General features: G+C 51.4%; 10 protein-coding genes across 10 annotated transcripts; 4 read left to right on the top strand and 6 right to left on the bottom strand.

Moving 5' to 3' along the window:
- Positions 1-233: 233 nt before the first annotated feature.
- On the top strand, positions 234-1701 carry J7337_005933 (uncharacterized protein; the record flags this gene model as incomplete). The annotated part of the gene is made up of 3 exons (XM_044823604.1): positions 234-331; positions 395-1567; positions 1617-1701. The coding sequence occupies 3 exons, from the start codon at positions 234-236 to the stop codon at positions 1699-1701; spliced, it is 1356 nt and encodes a 451-aa protein (XP_044682095.1).
- A 766-nt stretch (positions 1702-2467) lies between these two features.
- Positions 2468-4684, top strand: J7337_005932 (uncharacterized protein; the record flags this gene model as incomplete). Its single annotated transcript, XM_044823603.1, has 1 exon — positions 2468-4684. One exon carries the CDS (start codon positions 2468-2470, stop codon positions 4682-4684), a length of 2217 nt encoding a protein of 738 aa, XP_044682094.1.
- Positions 4685-5117: 433 nt separating this feature from the next.
- Positions 5118-5846, bottom strand: ARD1 (N-terminal acetyltransferase A complex catalytic subunit ard1; the record flags this gene model as incomplete). Its single annotated transcript, XM_044823602.1, has 2 exons — positions 5118-5485; positions 5534-5846. 2 exons carry the CDS (start codon positions 5844-5846, stop codon positions 5118-5120), a joined length of 681 nt encoding a protein of 226 aa, XP_044682093.1.
- A 635-nt stretch (positions 5847-6481) lies between these two features.
- J7337_005930 (uncharacterized protein) lies at positions 6482-8102 on the top strand (the record flags this gene model as incomplete). The annotated part of the gene is made up of 3 exons (XM_044823601.1): positions 6482-6533; positions 6586-7362; positions 7657-8102. The coding sequence occupies 3 exons, from the start codon at positions 6482-6484 to the stop codon at positions 8100-8102; spliced, it is 1275 nt and encodes a 424-aa protein (XP_044682092.1).
- A 223-nt stretch (positions 8103-8325) lies between these two features.
- J7337_005929 (uncharacterized protein) lies at positions 8326-9042 on the bottom strand (the record flags this gene model as incomplete). Its single annotated transcript, XM_044823600.1, has 2 exons — positions 8326-8866; positions 8927-9042. 2 exons carry the CDS (start codon positions 9040-9042, stop codon positions 8326-8328), a joined length of 657 nt encoding a protein of 218 aa, XP_044682091.1.
- Positions 9043-9754: 712 nt separating this feature from the next.
- J7337_005928 (uncharacterized protein) lies at positions 9755-10509 on the bottom strand (the record flags this gene model as incomplete). Its single annotated transcript, XM_044823599.1, has 2 exons — positions 9755-10071; positions 10122-10509. The coding sequence occupies 2 exons, from the start codon at positions 10507-10509 to the stop codon at positions 9755-9757; spliced, it is 705 nt and encodes a 234-aa protein (XP_044682090.1).
- A 1550-nt stretch (positions 10510-12059) lies between these two features.
- J7337_005927 (uncharacterized protein) lies at positions 12060-13260 on the bottom strand (the record flags this gene model as incomplete). Its single annotated transcript, XM_044823598.1, has 2 exons — positions 12060-12826; positions 12900-13260. 2 exons carry the CDS (start codon positions 13258-13260, stop codon positions 12060-12062), a joined length of 1128 nt encoding a protein of 375 aa, XP_044682089.1.
- A 1843-nt stretch (positions 13261-15103) lies between these two features.
- J7337_005926 (uncharacterized protein) lies at positions 15104-15708 on the top strand (the record flags this gene model as incomplete). The annotated part of the gene is made up of 3 exons (XM_044823597.1): positions 15104-15216; positions 15325-15487; positions 15613-15708. The coding sequence occupies 3 exons, from the start codon at positions 15104-15106 to the stop codon at positions 15706-15708; spliced, it is 372 nt and encodes a 123-aa protein (XP_044682088.1).
- Positions 15709-16411: 703 nt separating this feature from the next.
- Positions 16412-19395, bottom strand: J7337_005925 (uncharacterized protein; the record flags this gene model as incomplete). The annotated part of the gene is made up of 5 exons (XM_044823596.1): positions 16412-17431; positions 17484-17646; positions 17705-17811; positions 17862-18665; positions 18715-19395. The coding sequence occupies 5 exons, from the start codon at positions 19393-19395 to the stop codon at positions 16412-16414; spliced, it is 2775 nt and encodes a 924-aa protein (XP_044682087.1).
- Positions 19396-20560: 1165 nt separating this feature from the next.
- J7337_005924 (uncharacterized protein) lies at positions 20561-22692 on the bottom strand (the record flags this gene model as incomplete). Its single annotated transcript, XM_044823595.1, has 2 exons — positions 20561-22551; positions 22605-22692. The coding sequence occupies 2 exons, from the start codon at positions 22690-22692 to the stop codon at positions 20561-20563; spliced, it is 2079 nt and encodes a 692-aa protein (XP_044682086.1).
- Positions 22693-22743: the final 51 nt, after the last annotated feature.

The raw sequence follows: 22743 nt of genomic DNA, 5'->3' as shown, positions 1-22743 counted from the left end.
ACGTCGACGCTTCGCACAACGCCTGCGAAATCTGTCACTCAGAATCAAACAGAGAATAAATCAGCATCTTTAGATCCAAAAGCATATCTTCACTTGGGCGATATTTGTGTTTGACTCACAAATCACCCCTCCATTTCACCCCGCGAATCGCAGACATCCCACCCCGGCTTCACTACATACCAAGCTACGACCGACCGCGAGTGTGACTCCGACCGATACACCTCCTAGTAGATATGGCCCCTGTTTCTGCAGGCTACGCGCCTGATCTCGAGAAATATCTCAGGTCTCTCAAGGGTCAAGCACTGGAATCCTCTGTTGAGAGCCTCATCTGGTGAGACACACGCCAAGTCCTTTGCCAAGGTGCTCGTTACTAAAGTGTTTGCGATGCCTTCAGTCTCCTCAAGCGAAGACAAATCAAGGGCTCTGAGCCCTGCGCCGTCGCTACAGCCCACATTCTACTCCAAGTGGTCGCCCGATCGAAATGGTTCAACGTTGACAGCTTGATCGACAACGTCTCGCGTATTGGTCGTCGCCTGGTCGAGGCTCAGCCCAAAGAGCTCGTTATCGCCAACATTGTGCGCCGAGTTCTAGGCCTCATTCGCGACGAGGCTGCCGAGGATAGAAACGAGGGTGCGAGTGAAACCCCCAGCGACGCCCAGATCACGCCAACCGATGCTGTCCCGAACCCAGATGCCCTGTCACATCAGTGGCCTCCTTCGACATACGGCAAGCAAGATTCTGCCGGAGACTATATCACCAACAGCGCCAAACCCCCACCCGCTCGGCCAGGTCCTCTCTCGTCTTACAGCTCCGTCAACGTGCCTAAGACTCTCTTCCACCTCCTCTCAGTGTCTACACCCGGCGAGCTCGCGCCCAGCAGCCAGGGATCGCCCCTAGGTCTTTCAGGAGCATCAACCCCTTCGTGGAGAGCTCCTTCGGCTCAGGTTCATGCTTTGAGATCAGAGGTTATAGACGGTATTGAGGAGATCAAGGATGAGATCAGCTCTGTGGACGATCAAATCGCAGCTTTGGCTGATGTTCAAATTCACCCTGGCGACTACGTGCTCATTCACCAACCCTCACCTACAGTCGAGCGATTCATTCTTCGCGCAGCCCTGAAGCGCCGGTTCACAGTTCTCATCGCGACCGAGCCACCGAAAAAGCAGACCCCGGAGGTCCCCCATGCTTCATTCCGTAAGAAGCTTGCTTCCGCTGGTATCACGGTGATCAACATCATGAATGGAGGGTTGATGGCATACATGTCCCGAGTGGACAAGGTCATTCTGGGGGCGCACTCGATTGTCGCCAGTGGTGGTGTTATGGCCGATGCTGGCGCGACAGCCATTGCTCGAGCCGCAAAGGAGCGAGGACGTGCTGTTATCGTCCTCGGCGGCGTGTACAAACTTAGCCCTGTAAACCCATATAGTGGCGAGCACTTGATTGAGTGGGGAGACTCTGCCAGCTTTGTCAACTTTGCAGATGGGAACATGGTGAACAGTGTCGAGGTTCGGACTGCCCTCAATGAGATGGTTCCTCCGGAGCTGATCGACATATATATCACCAACTTGTAAGTAAAGATGGCGTTGTGTAAGGCAAACAACTAATTCTCTTTTCAGGGGGACACACTCAAGAGATCACTTGTCCAGTCTCATCGCAGATCATTACAAGACGGAGGACGTCGACTTTTTTCAAGATGAGTAATGGAGGAACATCAAAATCAAAGGACAAGAAAACGTCGCAAAAGTTGTGCCTTGCATTCATTCATTTCTCGGCGTTGAGCGAGACAGGGTTTCCATTATCCAATCCAGTCAAGGAGTGAAGGTACCATAGAATTTGCTTGATAGCACATATCACCAGCGTTTTTTAAAATTTCAACCATATTGGGTTGAAATCAGCCTCACACAAACAAATTACCAGATTACGCCGCAACCGTATGCATCGTATCGAGTCGTGTGCGGTGTATGAAAGCAATGACGACGCGACGGCCCAAGTCAAGTCAAGCATAAGTTTAGAGTATTGCCAGAGTGATCAGAGGCCGGGAACGCGGCACCACAGCTGTCAGTTAGTCTAGGCTCCCTCGCTCGGCCGCGTAAGCACCAGCTCGGCCATTGGACGCAGGGGATCCTTGGGAGTCATAGGGCTGCGAATGCGAGTTGCGTAACCCCCTGTAAGGCTCTCGCTGCAGGGCATTTTCGCATGGAGTTCGGTGATTTGATCAGACTGGACGGAGGTTGAAAGCGTTTCCTCTTTGGTCATGATGTGAGGTGATAGCTGAGGGTCATTGACAAATATTAAATAAAGGATATGCCCTTCTCCTCACGCTATGATGCATTCACATTCGGATAGCTTTGAAAGCTTACAGTAGATTAATCAGTGTGCTATTGTATCACACCATCAGCATTCACCTCCCACCTATTCTCTCCCCATTAATACCTACCCCTCCATAATCGCAGCACCTCCTCTCATCATGACAGCTCCATCACCAGCCATGGACTCTTCTACCAGCAGAAACAATCCCCCATATCTCACAACGGGTCAGGCCCCAGCAACAGCTGACGATGCGCCACCGCCTCCATACTCAGAGACTGATATCTACTCTACCTCTTCTCAGCCCCCGCACTCACCGCATGCTGGCTCCGTCGCCGGCTCCGGGTACGGCCCCGCAGCTCCCGGTGATGATACCGCCTCCCGCATGTCCTCGACTTCAACTACAGAACCCATCTTCACTCCGCCACTCACACCTCGCACCGAATCTAATGCCAACGCAACAACGCCTACGACACACGAAATCCCCCTCTCTCCCAGTGTAGCTCTCTACTTTGAGACCCGGCCTGTCCCAACATCAGCGTCTCAATGGGAGCCTCAGATCCACACCATCACTGTGAAGCCGAACTCTGTGCCAGATGATATTCCTTATCCGGAGAATTGGGCGACTTCGTACGATATCACAGCCCAAGATTGGGCCACTTTTGTTAACTTTCTCCTCCCCGACCACGATTCTGTCCGGAACGAGGCTATCTTGGGTGAAAAGGGCAAATCAGAAGATGGCTCAGATATCAAGTCATCTTTTGGTGGCGACGGAAGCGTCAAGTTGGAACGACACACAACTGATCCTAATGAACTACGTCGAAAGCGTGCAGAGGTCGAAGCTATCGTGCAACAGTGGAACTCTGGCTTCTTCGCTCCCCGAAATGTCATGGTAAGGCTTCAGCCCGAGGAGCAATCGCACATGCCAGGAGGATGGGAGACCACATTCGACGATCCTCCAGTGCAACTCCCACCACAGGCTGGACCGTCCTCTCCGAGAGACGCGATGCCTCAGCGCAGGCCTAGCGGCTGGACAGGATCTTGGGGCGGCTTCCAAGTTGACAACGACAGCGTCCGGTGGGGAGACAGATTTGTTGCCGATAGCAATGGGCTTCGTATAGGAAACATTGTCATGGACAGCAGGGGAATTCGCATGAACGGCCAGCCTGTGGGAGCCCCTTTTGGCCCTGGGCCATCCCAACCACCACTTCCGAATGCTCGCAACATGCCCCCTTTTATGCCCGGACACCCAGCATGGCATCAGGGACCTCCTGAAGCCCACACCTTTCCCCAACGAGGGCGAGCAGCTAGCCATGATCACCAAAGACGCCGCTCTCGGTCGTCATCTTCATCTTCTTCCTCGTCCTCAAATTCCTCTTCTAGCTCAGAGTCCATTGGCTCTCTCCCTGACTACGACGATCTCAAGGACCAGCAGCTGCCCGTTTACATCGCCCGTCTACAACAATGGACGGCTAATCCCCTTGAAGTGCGCAGCAAGGCTGATATAAAGCAATTGAAAGCTGAACTTAAAGCCTCGAACACAAATGGCATTGCTCCCAACATCGACCGAAAGGCTCTTAAGATGCAAGGCAAAGCCCTTTCGCAACAATGGAAGACTTTGAAACGTCAACAGAAGAGGGAACGGAGAGATCGAAAGAGAGATCTTAAGAAGAAGAAAAGGGCTGAAAAGAGGGAAAGGAGACAGCAAAAGAGGGAGATGAAGGCTGCACGCAGAGATCATAGGAGGGGCCAAAGAGGTCGAGGCCATGTTGAGACACCTCCTGTTCCTGCGGTGCCTCCTTTCCAGGTTCCTCCCGTCCATGTTCCTGCAGTAAATGTTCACGTTCCTCCTGTCAACGTCCCAGGCGTTAGAGTTCCTCCACCAGCTCTCGGTGGCTGCGGGTGGTCAGGCAGAGGAGCCGGCCGAGGAGATCGAGGCCATCATAATCGAGGCAGAGGTCGAGGCTGGGGTGGTTGTGAAAGTCAGGGTCCCTGGAGCAGAAGTCGAGGAGGCTTCCAAGGGGGCTGGCCAAACCACTGTTCGTTCGGATCTCCCGGTCGAGGCGGTTTCTTTGGTGGTGGAGAGTGGCCATCTCGCTCAGGAGAAGGTCCTCCAGGTTCATGGCCAGCAGATGCCAACAAAGATGGCAGTATTCCGCCGCCAGGCGCGGCATCAGCTGCAAAGTACGACACTGTCTCTGGAATAGAGACTGAGATTGCAACAAAGCAAAAGGATATGGAGGCGAAAGAAATAACTTTGAGTGAGCGCAGGGCGCTGGAAAAGGAGATTGAGGCTCTTACGGAAACGATGGAGAGAACGAGGCTCGAAGCTGACGAGGCTTATGCTCGGGAGTTGGCTGAACAACTTGATGGCTAATGATGATTCTTCGACTTCTTATGTATTTATGTGGATAACCATTTCTTGAACTTCGTATTGGTATCTATCATCAAAGCGACGATCCGTCTCCAAGCCAGCTATACAAAATTAAACGGGCTACAAACTCACAAACCTCACTTCTATACCACTGTCTAGTCTGTTTAACCTAACGGTCCTTTTAGAATTATTCTTGGTCATAGTTCTTACTACTTGAACTCTTAAACTTAGAGCAGTGCTTGTGGTCCATTTTAACGTAGTTCTTGATAGATCCGACCTTTCACTCCTCAGTTGTACAGTGTCCCAAACGTAAACTCATCGGCATCATGCCTACCTATCTTTCAGCTACTCATGACATATTTCACCTGGACATCACAACTTTTTATCTATCCGTCTATTAAAACACACATTCCCCATTTTTCATATTCTTCTTTCCTTAATGCTTCGAGTCATCCTTTTCCACCAACGAACCGACGCCCAAGCTTCTCCCCACTGCAACCTTCATCTTCTTCGTCTTGTCCTTGTCCTTGCCGGCTTCAGGATCACGGCCAACCTCACCCACGGCTTCGCCCTCGTCCTCGGCTTCTTCCTCTTCCTCTGCAAGGGCCTCGTCGACTTGCTTCTTGATGCCTCCGAGATCTAGGCGCATGCAGAAGGCGTCCTCGCCGTCGGCGTAGTATTTGGACTCGGTCTTCTCGTTGGTGAAGCCGAGGGTGTTTTCGTAGAGGTGGCGGGCTGCGGCGTTGGAGACACGGACGTGGAGTGAGACGTATTTTGCCTGGAATGTCTCGACCATGGCCAGTTCTACATGGGTCAGTTTATAATCTGGGAGCAGTATCTCGATATACTTACGGCTTTGGCGCATCAACTTCTCGGCAATACCCAGTCTTCGGTGTGTTCTCATGACGCTCAGACTCGTGATGTGTCCATGTGGAATGCCGTCTGAAGGCTCCTCCTCCATCTTAGCGAGGACATATCCGACAATCTTGGGGTACTCGTAGGGGTCCTTCTTGGGTCGCGAGACATCAACGGCGACGTAGCTCAGTTGAGGCCATGAGAGGGCATGGTAGAGGTAGTACTTGAGGAAGTAGTTTTCGGGGAGGTTCTCGAGGTTTGCGTGCTGAATGAGGGGCAAGTCTGCGTTTGTGAGGAGGCGGATATCCATGGCTGCTTGTGGTTCTGTGGTGAGGCTCAAAAGAATATACGTATACGTAGGTAGTATTTGGATGTCGACAGAGAATGGTATAGCTTCATCCCACTTCAATTCATCAAGCGGAATCGGGCCCTCAATTCACGGCGGGTCAAAGTTTGCGGTCAAAAGTCAGCCCGGAGGTCGACAGTAAAGCCCCCCGCGCCGCAGAGGGACAACCCCACTACGATGCTCTGAAGCAGAAGACCTAGAACGCTAAGCCAGGCACCAGTTAACTACCCCTCCACTGTAACACCCGAGAAATGTCCCCTTGTGGAAGCGCACCTGTCAACGACAAGCAATGGCCGCCACGGGACTCGAGCAGAAGGTGGATTATTAGTTGGTGCTTTGTCTCTATTGGCGCGACAATTGCAGTGGACTCTTGAATTGTGCCAGTTGCGTAAACTAAGGTAACGTGCAAGAGGACCACGACAAGAACGGTCTAAGGACATAGATAAATAAATAAATATATAAGGAGATCATCGTCAGTTGTCGTTCCCGTCTTCTAGACAAGGTGTTCTTTTCCCCATTTAATCTGCGTTCTTCTGTTGTCCTGATACCCGGCTCATAGTGCCTCACTTCACCACCGACTAGACTAACACATTACTATCATGGCTCTTCCTCTTACTGGCAAGCTTGCCATTGTCACTGGTGCTTCTCGGGGTATGTTCTCTTACCTTTTCTACGACCAACTGAGCTCTACTGACTTCAAAAGGCATTGGCCTGTCCATTACCAAAGCCCTTGCTGCCCGAGGCGCAAACCTCGTCCTCGCCTACACATCAGCCAGCTCTGCTGATTCAACAGCTAAGCTTGCTTCTGAGCTGTCCTCCAAGCATTCTATCAAGGTCGTTCCCGTGCAAGCAGACCTCGGCACAGTGTCAGGTCCTGCTTCGCTCATTTCTCAAGCTGCCGATGCCTTCAGCCCCCTGCGCATCGACATCCTCGTCAACAATGCGGGTGTTGCTTACAATGACAAGGTCCCTGACATCAAGCCTGAGGACTTCACAAAGAGCTACAACGTCAACGTACTTGGCCCTCTTCTTCTCGTCCAGGCCGCACACCCTTACCTACCCACAGACCGCTCCGGCCGTATCATCAACCTTAGCAGTGTAAGCGCAAGTCTCGGTTTTGTTGGCCAGAGTGTCTACGGCGGCACCAAGGCTGCTCTCGAGGCTATGACACGAACTTGGGCTCGTGAGTTCAGCGAGAGAGCTACCGTCAACGCCATCAATCCTGGTCCCGTCCGCTCTGAGATGTACTCCCGCAACTCAGACGAGTTCAAACGCCTCATCAAGCCTTTCATCCAGAATGCGCCTCTCATGGCTGCTCGTCCTGGCATTGACGATCCCGAGGTCGTCGAGGAGGCCAAGACTGCCGGCGGCCGAGCAGGTGAAGCTGATGAGATTGCTGGCATCGTCGCTATGCTTGCTAGCCCTGAGAGTGCTTGGTGCACTGGTCAAGTCATTTGCGCCAACGGCGGTATGATCTTTGGTATGCAATAGAGGGTTTCATCACGGAGTAAAGGAAAATAGAAGTTAGGTGTTCTCAGGGGTCTTTTGTAGTAAATACTACGCAACTTGTACAAATTCATGTTGGCCAGTGATTGTGTTGCAATGAGTGAACCCTTCTAGACTGTTGTAATAAGTTTGACTGCCCCGCCATTAGTGGGCGGTGACGCAAATTCTGCCACTCACTCACTCACTCTCTCAACTCACTTACAAATCAGTCAGTGAGTCAAGACAACCCAAAGATCGCACACAGATACCATGGAAACAAGGCAAATAGACTCCTCTGATCCCTTCGAGGATGTCCTCAACCTCGAAGAGCGATTTTACTCAGAAGGCTACCAACAAGGCATCAAAGACGGCGTTCAGGCTGGTCGGATTGAAGGACGATCTTTTGGTATGCAAAAGGGCTTTGAGAAGTTCCTCGAAAGTGGCCGTCTTGCCAGTAAAGCTATCGTATGGGCGAACCGAATACCACGCAACGGCGGTACTACCTCAGGAGAGGCTTGCACATTACCACCACTACCCAAGAATGCAAGACTGGAGAAGAACATCAACACTCTGTATGCTCTCGTAGAGCCAGATACACTTTCGACGGAGAACTCGGATGATGCGGTTCAAGATTTCGATGACCGGGTGAAACGGGCACAAGGAAAGGCCAAGATTGTCGAAAAGATGGCTGGCAGTGGTGGAAGAGAGACATCAGGAGCATCACCAGCAGCCTGAGAACATCGGAAATGGATTCGGAGTTTGGTTTGGGGTATGAAGGCTGAAATCGGGAACATCGGTATCAAAGACTTTCATACTTGAAAAAGGAACATCATCTGCATTGTCAATGGAAATTCTATACCCTCACTACCTCATAATTTGTATCCACAACCACCCTCTTCGCTTCTAATTTATTTGAACGATCTGCAAGGGTATCTGTAACAGTCAGCACATCTCCCCTTCACAATTTACCAGCGTCTACAACGTACCCTTCACCATAAGATGTCTCTGTCACCTCATACTTGTGTACATCCCACTTTCCAGTTGCCAAGGTCTGGCCACTGGGCAGAGGAGGCATACCATTAACGAACACATCCTTGGTCGCGTCGGTCGCCTTCTCGAGAGCCTTTGCCAAACCAGTCTCGGATTCCTGCTTGACAGCCACGAGCTGCTTCTCACCAGCTTCACCGATGAGCTCGACCTTGGGAGCCGCAGCGCTGCCGACAGTGAGGAGCTGGGCGAACTGGGATTGGTTGACGACGCTAAGCTGGGGGTAGTTTCGGCGGTTGTCGCGCTTCCAGTAGGGGTTGTCGGCGATGTCGCCTGCGGGCAGCGTAACTGGGTCGTCGTACTCGAGAGGAGGGTTGGCGCCGGGTGGAGGGTTTCGGAAGTGAGGGTTCAGAGGGACACCGTTGGATCGCTCAGGATCGATGGCCATGAAGCGACGGAAGGCCTCCCAGATGCCCGTCGACTGGAGGGTTTGCTTCTGTACGACAGAGGTCCTGTTAGCGGCTGTGTGTCATGTATTGGCTTTCATGATGGATGTGAGAGGTAATTCGAACGTAGGGGCTGCGGTCGAGGGGCCGTTGGGAGGCATTGGGTTCGGAGGTTTGTTCATGAGTCGTACCTTGGCGATGCTGACCACGTTGCTGGCGGCTTTGGCCGCTTGGGACGACATGATGGCGGTGGTAGGCTGATGAAGGCTGTCGTTGAGGTTCGGGTGATGGAATCGATTCCAAGTTGAAATGGCGTCGTGATTATTGGCTGACCAGGTTGGTTTAGCCGAGGCTCCACCGAGAGACGCGAACTACCCTATAGACTTACACGTTCCGAAGGTGCTGCCGCATGTGGTTTCGGTCTCATAAATGACTATAAAATTTATACGGAGTAGTATTGGCATTTGTGTTGAGACTTGAGTCCTTCTTATACCGAGGCACGGTGTGACGCAAGGTGAAATACTGCGGATGGCTGGCGGCTTCTACCACGACAACGACACTACAGCCACCCAGGTCTACAGCTCTCACGGCCTGTCTTCGAGCTCCAATGGCATCAAGTTATGGAAATTGAAAAGACTTGTCCTAAATCAAGATTGTACCTTAAGAAACAAGCGTGTCGTCAGATTATGGTTAAGTATAGGCTCCAATGCTGGCATTTCCACTGGGAGACTTGGTGATCGAGGACTAAATAATCATCAAGGCATTATCGGATATAAACCAAAATCGGAAAGGTGAAATGTTGTGATCACCCGTGTTACTACTGGTCTATGAACCCTTTTCATTTGCAGCAAGATACGAAAACAAAAACCCTTTCACCAAAGCACATCAAAAGTCCCGACCGCTCCCACTAATCACCCACATACGCAGGGGTGCGACTGATCAGAGGCCTCGTCTTTATTTGCTAGCCAGCTCTTCAACCAGTGCCTGAACACGATCAAGAGTGCCCTGGGGGCTTCCAGCCTCAGCGACGAGAATTTTGCCCTCCTTGCTGATGACAAAAACGCCGCGCGTCGTTCCCTTGGGAGCCTTCTTGAGACCGATAGCCTCGATGAGCGTTGCCTTAGGGTCGCACAGCAGTGTGTAAGGGAGCTTTTGCTTCTCCTTGAAGGTTGTGTTGGCTTTGGGGGAGTCGGCGCTGAGACCGTAGATAGCAAGGCCGTCCTTGGTGAGAGGCTCATAAGAGTCGCGGAAGAAGCAGACTTGCTTGGTGCCTGCGGAAGAGTCAGATGGATATTCGGATGAGAGGGCTTTATCAACTTACAACCGGGAGTAGATGCCTTGGGGTAGGTGAAGAGGACGACACCAGACTTGCTCTCATCAACAAGCTTCTTCAATGTGGTCTTTTCACCATCATTGGTCTCTATCTCGCCTCCAAAGCCATCAAGGTCCACAACATCGCCGACCTTGGGCTTGCCAACAGTCTTCTTGGGCTCTTCCGCCTTGGGTTCCTCAGCCTTGGGTACTTCCTCAGTCTTCTCCTCCTCTTTAGTCTCCTTAGCCTCCTCAGGCTCTTCCTTCTTCTCTGTGACCTTGGCGGCGGCCTCCTTCACCTTGGCAGCGGCTTTGGGAACCTTGGTAGTTGACTTTCTCTTAACAGGAGGAGGAGGAGGGGCAGTAGATGCCTTGCGCTTGCGAAGTTCCATAGGCATGGTGATATATGGATGGGGCGAGAGGATTTATGTAGTTTGCGATAATGCGATGCGATGCGATGCGATGCGCTGAATGCAACGAATGAAGAGCAAGCTCGGGGATGAATTTGTGATTTAAAAACCACGGCGCGAAGAGTACGAAACGCGTAAAGAAAAGGCGGATGAAGCAGATAAAAACAAAAGATGAGGTTGGGCGCTTGGGGGAAATGGGACTCTGCCCGTCCGTCGCAGTCGCATTCGAATGAGGTGCCTCACCCCGGTTTGGGAGGTCTCGTCTGGGGACCAATAGAGGCTGTTGCAGGCCCTTTCAAGCTTCCGGGAGCTTGGACCACAAGCTGCTGGGCTCGGCAGCGGACGGCGCACGGGCCATGTCTTTTCGCTTACATACCTACCCTAGTTAGGTAGATAGATGATTGATAGTGGAGACTGCGATTGCGGAGCTGAGAAAAAGAAGACGGACGGTTGAAGAGATGCATCAATTGAAGTTATGCTTGTACTGCGCACCAATAGAATACTTGCCGAAATCATCCGTTTACTTCCAGTACCTAAGACGAGACGATACGAGACGAGACGAGATGTTCACCATTAACCTTTAACTCTAAAGTACAATGCAGAGTCCCATAACATGAATCCCCGAGTAAGTTCTTTTTATGCAAATCGAAGGAACTTTGTGTGCGCTAACTCAATATCTACAGAATTTTATGGCCCCAGGGGCAGCCTTCACTATGGCATGTGTTCTGCTCGTGTGAGTAAAGAAAGTGGCGTGTTCTTCAGATGTGAAGATATCTCAACATTTCCTTAGAGAAAAATATACAAAAGACTTTGGATGCAAGCAGTAAGCTGATAGTCTGTAGATACACCCGCTCATCCATTCACTCCGCTCGAGACCAAGCAGTACGTCCCTCCACTTAGCTTCATCAATATCAACTAACAGAACCCCTTGACAGAAATCCTCAAAACTACCAGGGAATGGAGAACATGCACCAAGACGTGGCTCATCATGAGAGCACACTGGAGCAGAGTAACTTGTAGCATACATTGGCGTATAGGAAGCAAATCGGCCCCCCCGTCACTAGACCTGAGCGTCAATCATTCTGCAAAGCATATGAATTTGAACGTATTGTATTTTTTATGATTTGTTGTCTAGTTTCTCGAAGTTAAATCATGAAACAAACTCCATCTGAATGCCTGCGCTGCACCAATTTCGCCATGCCTCGACTCATCAGCCCCTTAATGCGACTCAGAAAATCGAGCTTTCTCTGCTCTTCAAACAAGAGAAGAGAGGGGTTGTGCAGCCATATGCGCCTGCTGTATACATTCCTCTGTATATGAAAAATGGAAATGATAGGAACCAAGTCGCCGTAACGTTCGCCACGTATGTCCCATAGTGAACCAGAAATTTGTCTAAGCCTTCAGCCGACTAAGGGTATCTCAGCCTTGCCCCATCTTCTAATCCTATACCTTCCGTGAATCCATGTGTACATTCCTTCGCCATGATCGTTCAACTCCTGTGATTCTGACGTTTCCCCAAACTGAGGACTGTTAAGCATTTATGATTCCACCGAAGGGTCGAGCAATAAATGGCGTGCCTCAGCCCTGGTATGGTATAATTGCCTCATGACATATTCGTAAGTCAGCATGGTGACGGTTGCTGCTGGAACAGCCCGCATCATATTAGTACCAAGACCAGCATAGAACGCTCGCCAACCTTCCTCAGCTAGAATGGTTCGAAAGGTATTAACGACGCCCTGATACTTGGGTTTCTCCACAGGGGCCCTACTCCTGGGGCCTGAACTTGTCACTCCCATCCCTTGAACGAACTCTTCGCCGGCAAGTGGGCGCCGTTGGGTTTGAAGACGGGTTCGGATGACTTCGTGAGGGTATGTGGCAGTACTGGCAAGGATCTTGGATAGAATAGAGGCCCCTAATATTCCAAAAACTTGAGTTTTATCATCTCCCTCCTTCGATTCACCCATTCCCTGACCGGTAAACTTGGTCTTCAAGTACTCGTAGGTCGGAAACTGCACAGCAACATGTGTTAGGCCAAGGAGTGCTGGTGTCAACCCTGAATAAAACGAAATGAGGCCTTCCGAAGTGTACATCTTGCGAGCTGCATCTAGCGTTGATCGGTAATGCCAGTCGTGTAGTGTTGGCCGTGCTGTTGGTGTGCCCACAGCTTTCGGGTAGTATGTAGAGTGGTGGTCTTGTGTGTTGTGGCGGATATTGCTCTGTGACATGAGCCGAGTTTTGATGACCCATATCGGGTTGGTGACGATTGTACTGCTGGCGCCTGCTACGATAGACGACCAGAAGTTGACTATGTGACTGTTGTCTGTTTGGTGAAAACAAGGTTAATATGCCACCCTCACCATTGGACCAAGCGCACTTACCTGAATATTGTGATATATACACCTTGCTCTTGTTATAAACAGTAAACCACACAGCCCATGTTGGCAAGTAGCCCATTACAATAGGCCCCAGACCGCGGTAGAGGCCTCTGATCCCTTCCTCTCTCCATATGACCTTTGCTGAACCAACGAGACCGTTGTACAACTTGGGGTGGCCAACATGTCGTCCCTTATTCAAGGCGGCGTAGCCACCCTGCGCCTGTAGTTTGGTCTTGATGACGTCGAGAGGGCATGTCACGACACCTGATGTGAAACCGCCCACTGCGCCAGCGACAGCGTTGAACTGGGTATCTGAGGCGTTGAGTGCCCATCGGTGTAAGGGGGTGACCGTCGTGGAGTACATTGGAGCGTTAGAGGATGCGTAACCGTAGGATGATGCAGCATAGTCTGAAGACGGCGACCGGGCAGCTTCGGGAGGGACTTGGTCAGTTGACGACATCCCAGTCGTCCAACGTCAAGATTTGTCTGTCACTGGCCGTATTTTTGATAACTCGATGCGTGCGATATGGACTCGAGAATGAAATGTGGCAGAGCTATTATCTGCCGTTATCGCTCAATCGTGTAGACTATCCCGGGCGCTCGTCCACAGATATCTCGACACGATATATCTTTGTCCCCCGGTCCGGCGCAGACGTCAAGTTGATGTATTTCGGGAGCCGGGATCAACCCTACGACAAGTCCTACGGGCCGTGGATTGTTCGCAACCTAGTAATCCACTATCAAAGTGATCCCTCAATGTCCCAAGCCGATTCCGCCCCCCAAAAAATCAAAAAGTTCCGCCTGTTGAGAGGAACTGACGTCTGCTGCTGTTGGAACCTCGCAGCCGGTACGAAGGTACTGCGGGGGAACGCTCCCACGCGCCGTGACCGACCGCTTCCCACTCAGCGAATGGCGCCGGCCATTGACTTATAAACTCGAAAAAAGCGATAGCCTGGGGACCAGAGAAACCAGTGGGAGTTGGGAGCTGAAACTGAGAGTGAGGGCGGAAAAAGGACGAAAAAAGAGGTTGGGATGATAGAGAGAAAAGAGTTGTATGAAGTTAGAATAAGTGAGTGGAAGTAGAGGGAAAGAAGAATCAAGTTTCCCCGAAGGCGAAACGGAGCGGATGGAGCGCGGGCGACGGCGGAGGGAACGACAGGGCCTGCACTGGACGGGGCAGGCGGTTGATCAACTGGAGGGCGCCCTAGGTGCACCACAACCCACTATAACTGGACCACAACAGCACCTGCAGGGTTTGTTTCTGTGTTTTTTTGTTGATATGGAGTCCGCTGAATGCTTGTTCAACAAAATACCGAACTATAATTCCAGGGCACAAAACGCTATCATATTGGTTATCTTGCAGAATTTCTCTTCTAATCCGGTCTTGTCATCTTTTTTTTGCACCGCTGCAAGCCGGTATTAGCGGAGACAATAGATAGCTTCAGCCTTCACAGTCGAAATGAAAATGACGCAGTTTGAACTAACAGACACTAGAGTAAAATGTGTAGTTTTATGTGCAAGAGGGATATACACAAATGGGAAGGGCAACACGATTGCATATGGTATGAGAGCACGAGCATTGGCAGCTGCAAGTTCTGTGCAAAGCCCGGTATCTCTCGAGGACAAGCTCCGATACTGATCTTGAACCCTTGCTCGACGTGGGATGACGACGTTGGCGGTTGTATTCCGAGGCTTGAGGTGCAGAGGATATTATCCGAGGCATGAGATGAGTGTGACTACATATTCTATACGGGATACCAAGTGTTTAGCTAACATGAAAGACACTGACAGTCACAAACTCATGCTTCATTTACACATGTTCAATCAGATTGACCGTTTCATCCCGAACCGGTTTCCCACGGGACAGGGTCATTCCAAAGGACCCCCACATCGTCATTCTCAAAGCCATGTGCTCACCCGCCACACCCTGTGCCACAAATCACAATCTAATCTCAAACGCCACATGTATCCTTAGTCATAGTTTTTTTTTTGGGGTCCTTCTGCCCGATCGGAACCTTGTAAGCCAGCCAGAGAACGACAAAGGAATGGTCATCAAGACCACGTGACGTCCCGAGCTCTCCCAGGAAGTTTTGCAATTGCTCGCTCAGCCCATCCCCAATTCGCGCCATTTCCGACGAAACGACGACGACGACAACCACGAATTCCAACCCCCAGCCTCGGAACGTGTCAATCGATCCTCCTCCAAAATGAAGTACTCGCTCGCCCCCTTCATCCTCCGCAGGCCGTGGCTCGCCCGCCTCTTCAAGCCCGCCGCTACCTGGTACGTCAACGCCGCCGGTTACCGCCAGCTGGGCCTCAAGTATGCGATCTCCCCTCCCTGCGAACGCCAATTGGACCTCGAAATGTTGAAATTGGCGATACTTGCGGACATTTTTGGCTGAACGGAGTTTTTAATTGGTTGATATAGATATGATGATCTTCTCGAGGAGGAGAACGAGGTTGCCCAGAAGGCCCTCAAGCGTCTCTCCAATGTCGAGTCTTACGAGCGCATTTACCGCATCCGACGTGCTGTTCAGTGCAGTTACCAGCACAAGCTTCTCCCCAAGGACCAGTGGATCACCACCGCTATGGTATGAATGACGACACCCTGCGATCGAATCTCTCTGCCCGGGCCCTCTTCGGCAAACAAGAGTTCACGATCCCGAGATATCACGAATGGACAGAATATCATCGACTAACTCATCACGCTCTACAGGACAAGCCTTACCTCCAGCCCCTGATGGAGGAGGTCGCCTCTGAGAAGGCCGAGAAGAACGAGCTCGACTCCATCGCCGTCGTCCGAAAGCACTAAATCATTTTTAGATCTCGGGCTGGGAGATCAGAAAGGAGAGGTTGATAGTAGCAGGACGGTGGTTGAGAGGGAATTGGCGCCTCCTAGAAGAATGGTGGCCACACCTCAACGGACTAGACAGTTCCCGTGTATCCTATGTATAGACGTCGTCTGACTTGACTTGACTTGACTCATTTTGCACAGATCGTCATGTCCCTAAAATTCATTGTACGCATGTGAATATTTTATAAAACTTGTCTCATGCACAATTTTGTAATTTACAATGTATCCGCTGAGAATGACCTCGCGAGAAGTTCATCTCCAGGCAGCTCTTGTGTCGCTGTCCAAGCAACTCTAACAGAAGATGCTGAGATACCGCTTCATCCAGAGGTCCCAAGCTTCTTACACGGATCCCATATACGCTGGATGATCAGCCCTTCACAGGCATCATGCCACCAGCGCCTCTTCTTTTCCAGTCCAATCCTTAGGTATCCCTTCCTCGACGCCATACGCCGAGCATCAAGCTGGATACTGACGACATGCAGCTTTTCCCTAGTTTTTCCACCTCCCAACAAGCGACTCCGTCTGAAAATGCTGCTTTTCCAATCCAAATATGGCCGTTAAGCTCGTGTTAAGTCGTAACATAACGCCCTCCATGATCAATGCTCAACATGGCGGCATAGTGAGTGTGATAGATAGTGAATAGGTAAAGGTGATTAACTCCTTACACTCGCTGGTAGAAGAGCAGGTAGGCAACCTTGTTATCCTTGATGTTGTCCTTGACCTGCTTGGCCTTGGTACTGCCGTTACTAGTACCATTGGCAACGCTGCTCCATTTCTTCGCTCCTCCGGCAGGGCTTGTGACCTTACTCCAGCCGTCATCGTCTCCAGCATCCTCATCGAGAACAGCTCCGAACCGGTTTCCGGCAGAACCAGATGAAAGACCGTCCTTGCGGTTGTCTTTGATCTCTTCCTCCTCGCCGCCCTCGGCAACATCTTCACTTCGGACCCTGCGGATGACGGTGTCGTCGATGCGAATCCACTCGCGTCCTTCTTGACGTCGAACATCAACGGTATAATGTCCACCACTGGCGTTCTTCCCATGGTGGTATACAACGCTGATCAACCTGTACTTGGGCATGCCGTCGTCACCGTACGCCTGGCGTTTCTGCCGCGACAAGGCTTCACGAGGTATCTCAAGCTCCAAGGGGTAACCGATCTTCTTCCAAATTTTGACGGTCCCATTACCTTCTGCATCAAACTGGAAGCGCTTGAGATGCAGTATGAGGACGGGAGGCAGTGTGTCAATGAAAACTTGCTTAGTGGCCGTGACATCCTTGCCACGAGGTGAGTTGAAGTCTCCCTGGAGACGCTCTGGACGAGTAAGACCCCGTAGAGCGTCTACAACATTTCGCACGTCAGGAGATCCAATATCCAGCTGAAGGGGCTGATAAGGCTCAGTGGTGATAGAGTCCTTCAAGCCTGGTACACGGAACTCTGACCTTAATGAACCACCAAAAATCCTTGAGATGGGGCTGAAAGAGTTAGGCCCAGAGGATCGAGAAACGGCGGCCTTTTGCTTTCTGCCAACTTCGAGCCAATCTTCACCACCAGCACCAGACCCAGAACTGGCCCTACGTTCTTGGTCAGGTAGTGCGGAGTTCTTGAGGACTGAAGTACACTCGTCATCAAGAGACTGCAACAGGAAGCCAAGGAATTCCTCAGCATCTTGCTGATGACCTCGCTATAACCAGTTAGTAAAAGTTCGTGAACATTGTAAGCGGCCAACAACATACCCTCATACTGGCGAATCTTGGAAGCTGCCTGATAGCTTCGTAAACGAATTCAGGGGTGAAAGGATCACCATAGCGCTCCAATTCCTCATTCTTGAGAGTAGTTCGCAGAGATTCAATGCCAGCAGCAGACTTGATGGTCTTGAATTCATGCATAAACATAATCCTTGCAAAAGTCTGTCAGTGTTTTGAGTCAAAGAACTTAGCATGGATGCACAACTTACATAGCATCGATCAGAGGAGTATCACTCTTAAAGCTGTGAACAGCACGCTTGCTGATCTGGCTGAGGAAATCATAGAAGGGAAGACAAAACATCAAAACTTGCAATACCTGGCATTGGTCAGCTTAATAGTGTGACCAAAGAAGGCATCGAGACCTACAGAGTTCATATAACACATGTTCCCGGTGTTGATCAGGCCGCGAGGCTCGAGAAAAGCAACTTGGTCGGCGAGACCAACGTGGAACGAGTGAATAGCCTCCGCAACAGAGCTTGCGTTGGCTTTAGAGAAGCTGGAGGCAGAGCCGTTGGTGGCTCCAGCAGCACCATCAGTACTATGGCCATTGACCGGAGTACTAGGAGAGGCAGTACCATTAACCGCATTCGCTTTTCCAGGAGCAGTAGCAGCAGCAGGCTTCCTCAAAAGGTCCGCCCAGTTTGCAGGTGCAGCTTTAACGGCAGGGGCAGGTTCAGCAGGCTTCTCAGGGGCTTCCTTCTCGAGGGCCTCAGCTTCCGTCGACGTCTCATGAGCAGTCTCAGGGGCTATATCGCCGTTTGCCGGCTTTTCAGCACGCACTGGCTTGGCCTCCTTAGGACTGGCCTTAGGGAGAGAAGGAATAGCTGGGGCAGGGACGGTGGAGGAACGAGCAACAGGGCGATTCGTCGCAGTCGAGGTAGCGCTGGTAGCAGTGTTGGTGCGAGATCGTTGCTGGACAGGAGAGACGGGAGAATCGGCAGCCTTTGCTTCGGCCGTCTCAGAGGGGGCAGCCGAGGAAGCGGATGTGAGAACAGCCACCGACTGCTCGGTGGCATTAGCTTCGGGAGCATTGGCATGCTCTGTGGCCGCTTGTTGCTGTTCAACTGGTAAAGATAAAGCTTCGCTGTCAGCATTGAGATGCCTTCTCCGTCCTCTCGACTTTGTGGCTCTAGCAGGGAACTTGAAATCGGGGTGAGATGACCATGGTAGCTGATAGGGTCAGTTTGAGTAAGATTCTGCTATCGGTCCATCAACTTACAGGTGCACGGAAGGGTTCTTTGGGAGCGGGAGGGGGCGAAGGCACCCTGGTCGGCTCGGCAGGCTCGACAGGCGCAGCAGGAGTGGGAGCAACTGGCTCAGTCTCCTGGGGGACCGGGGGAGTTGGAGGAGGAATCATCTGCGACGAGTGGGTGGAGGTCGGAGTTTGAGGCGGGATTGGAGCCGCAGCCGGAGGTTGGTAGGGATTCGACAAGGCAGGTGACTGTTGCTGAGCTGGTCGAGGAGTATAGCTCGGAGGAACGCTGACGCCAGACATGGGGACGTACTGAGGCATAGCAGGTGGTGATCGTGCGAAGGTCTGGTAGGGCACATATCCAGGAGAATGCATTCCAGCATTTTGATACTGTGCGACTGGGTATTGACCATTCTGATACTGTCCAGCCTGATACTGTCCACCTTGATACTGTCCACCTTGATACTGCGTGTTCGGATACTGTGCGTTCTGGTAGTGTTGACCCTGGTAGTGTGGCTGATAACCGTAGTACGGCTGGTTGTAGGGCATGTAGTTAGGATACATAGCATTCATGTGCTGGTGGTGTTGCTGGTACGGAACATAGGGAGGAGGCTGCCTCCGACGAGGCGCTCCAGGACCGCCGACCATATCGGCGCCGTGAGCTCCTCCCTGTATATTCTGCCCAGCCGGCAGATGGCGGTTACTCATCGTGCCGGCTTGGGGATTGAGTGAGGACGGGAGTCGCCCAGTTGATGCGACACCCGTGTGAACAGCGTGTGAGCCTCCTCTCGCGGACAGTGCAGGAATCGTAAACGGCTGGCTTCAGTTTGACGAAGTTTCTCGGGTCGGTACGGCGAGAGGGTTTGCGACGCGACACGAGCTGTGGGCGGCCTAACGTACGTTGACCGCAAAAAAGTAGGTTGATGGGTGGATTTATCAAGTCGGCACGGGTTGAACAGAGGCGGCAGACTCAAGCCAATAAAGCCGCACAAACAAATGATGGAAAATGAAACGCAACAAAGAAATCCGAAATAAAAACTGAATGACTTGTTTCAATGAGCGCAGTCGAAGCCGAAGAGTAGACGCACTGAGAGAGAGGTTGAGGGAGAGGGAGGGAGAGGATTTGCCGAGTTGCGTCAGGCAAAACGGACGGGGGACGCTTGACGTTGCGTTGCGATGGTCGTAGGTAGGTGAGGTAGGTAGTGAGTGGTAGCGTATAACGGAGGTCAGTCCGTTCAGTGTGGAATAAAATTATCCACCTCAACCTAAGGCGCGGGCTTCTGCAGCGGGCAGCTGATATTGGCTATGGCTATGACCTATGAGCACTGACAAACTCAAGCCGCAACGCAGTGGAGGGCACGCACGACAGCAGCAGCACGCACTGCACGAGCCGGTAACTAAAAGCACAAGGTCCATTGATTGGGTTGGGGGCAAATGTTGCTGTCTGAGGCAGAAAAGCAGCTGGGCTCCAAACGAGGGGACTTGGATCCACTCACTCCAGGCCAAGCCCCGGCATCGCTCTCCAATATCAACATCCTGGCTAAGATCATTAGACAGTAATATGTTGCCCATAACTATGTGTTCGTTGGTGTTCTTTACCTTTGTGCGATGGGGCTGAAGCCTCTTTTAAACTCTCAACCTTATCACGGCAACTACCCGTTGGCTCGAGCTAGGGGGCCATCTAAACAAGCTCAACACAACTCAAGCCATGATGATAACAGTTATAAGTTTTCGAGATATTCCATTATGATCCAGTTTACTCCTTGTACCTGTACCAATGCTTCATAACCCAACTTGATACCTGAACTCCCACAAAGACAAAAGAATATACGCTCAGTATCCTGACAATACAATTACTCCCATTCATCCAAATCTACTCATCGCGAAACAGCCATCTACCACCAGGTCTCATAGCTTCCCGATGTCTGTCTCGGACCGTCTGTCTTTCTCGCTGAGCAGCCTCTGATCTCTCTTGCTCCAACTCCTGCGTGTTAGGGAAGTCGGCGTTCCAAAAGCCTGGAGGACTTCGCATTCTTGAGTAGTGGAATCGGTGCGTCCCATACTTATTGGCAAGCTCCTGTGTCTTGGCCTCAACCCACAACTCTTCTCTCTCCCTCTTGTCCATGGTTCCCAGGCGGTATGCAAAATCTCCCAGATACTCCTCCAGCAACTTCTGTTCCTCTTGTCGCTGAGCAGCTGTTAGAGGGGATTTTGGACGATCAGACAGAGCGAGGGCGCGCCAATCTTTCCCGCAACAATGTAGATCGGTACAGCCTTGCATGCGAGACCTCTCGTCTCTGTCACGCACCACGTCAGAAAAAGCAAAGTCGTGACCCTCGTTGGCTTGGGGGTTGATTTTGAAGTCGTCAGGTCGTAGTTCCGATATTGGTTTGCGTCGCAGGGTCCCTTCCTTGGAGTCCACAGGAGACCGCATATTCTGGGGTGTAAACTTGGAGACAGCGCCCACATCTGTAGTTCGACTCGGAGTATCAATCTGTTGCGCGGGAGTTCTGTCTCTAGCTCGACTCCCTTGTTCGAATGGTAATACTCGACGCCCTGGAATTGCAAGGTCTTCCGCAGTTGTGCTTGGTCTTGTTGCCGTTCTGGGAGTGAGTCGACTGGTAGGTGAATTCTGGGCGGCAGGACTGTTCAACAGTGTATCGAGTCTCCCCCTAGGAGTTGTGTTTGCATCCTTGTCCTTTCTGTAGGCCTCGCCATCTTCAGCCAGGGTCGAGATACCACGTCCCAGCCCCTTTCTGAGGGGAGTGTCTGGTTTTTCTCGAGTTGACTGCACCACCCTTCGATTTACACTCAACGGCGTGAGTGCTGAGGTTCGCTCGATTGGCCGAGCCGTCTGAGGTACGTGGTCGGGTCGAACAAAGAGAGGCTTGGGGGTCGTGGCTGGAGCAAATGCATCCCTATGCATTTGCTCCAACTTTTGTGACTCTTCTAGCTCACGTCGTTTCCTGGGCGTCAACAATCTTTGTGCAACATCTCCTAAGTCTATACTTTCTTGTGCAAGGAGAGTAGCAGGCCCCAACGTTTGTATGGGGCTCGAGGATCGCTCATTGGGCTCAACTTTCACTCTTTGTAATGGCGAGTCATTGGGATCTGCATCGTTACGTTTCCTCTTCCGTACCTCTCTTTCTGACACAACAACTGGTGTGTCAGATGTCGGTTCTTGCTTAATTTTCACTTCGCTGACATAGCCCTGAAGCGGTAGCTCAGGAAGACCCGGTAGATCCTCATCGTGGGGCCTCGATTCCCCCTCGCTTTGTGTAGAATCCGAGCTAGGGTTGGCGGCTTTTGTGTCGAGAATGGGTTGATTGTTATCAGCATGGAGAGACGCCGCTGCTAGGGGTGGAAGTTCCAGGTCCGCTTGCTCAAGGCCAATTTCCGAAGTGAAACTGGTACTGGGGCTGGGAGCAGCGTTTTCTGTCCTTGCCGCAGGGAGCGTGGTTGCCCGGGAGCTTCTGTTTTGACGATCTGTGATGCTGATTCGATGCTCGTCCTCAGCTGCCTTGATCCTCTTCTCCAGCATCGTCGCATGATTAATCCATCGATCGCGCTCCTCTTTTCTTTTCCTCAAGGCATCCTTTGCCTGTTTGAAGTTTACCGAAAGTGCCTTAAACTTGTGGCTAACTTTAGCACACTCGAGCTTCCAGTCTGGTTCGTTTTCTGTTGTTTTGCTCTCTGGCGATTTTCGCTGGGCTGATGCCTGTGGGTTCTCTGCCGTCTTGGTTGTTGCTTGCTGGAGCTGTTCTTTCAACCTTGCATTTTCATCCGCCAAATCAGATGCTCTAGACGCGTAATCATCTCGCTGCTGGAGAGCTTCATCAAGTTCCTTCTGGGCCTTTGCAAGATCTAATGCGTGTTAACAATCTCATTCACGCCATGTTCTTAAGTTAATGACGTACCTGATGCGATCTGCTGGTCAATTAAATCACACGCATTATTGATGGCATCAAAAAGAGCCGGGCGACCAGAAGCAAGCCAACTTGTCATCGTTTTATATACAAACCAAATGACATTTCTGTTGACTCGTCTTTTCTGAGG

Source organism: Fusarium musae, chromosome 4 (assembly GCF_019915245.1).
Source record: "Fusarium musae strain F31 chromosome 4, whole genome shotgun sequence".
Lineage (NCBI taxonomy): Eukaryota > Fungi > Ascomycota > Sordariomycetes > Hypocreales > Nectriaceae > Fusarium > Fusarium musae.
The sequence above is the reverse complement of the archived record's forward strand: the minus strand, read 5'-3'. Positions and strand labels throughout refer to the sequence as shown.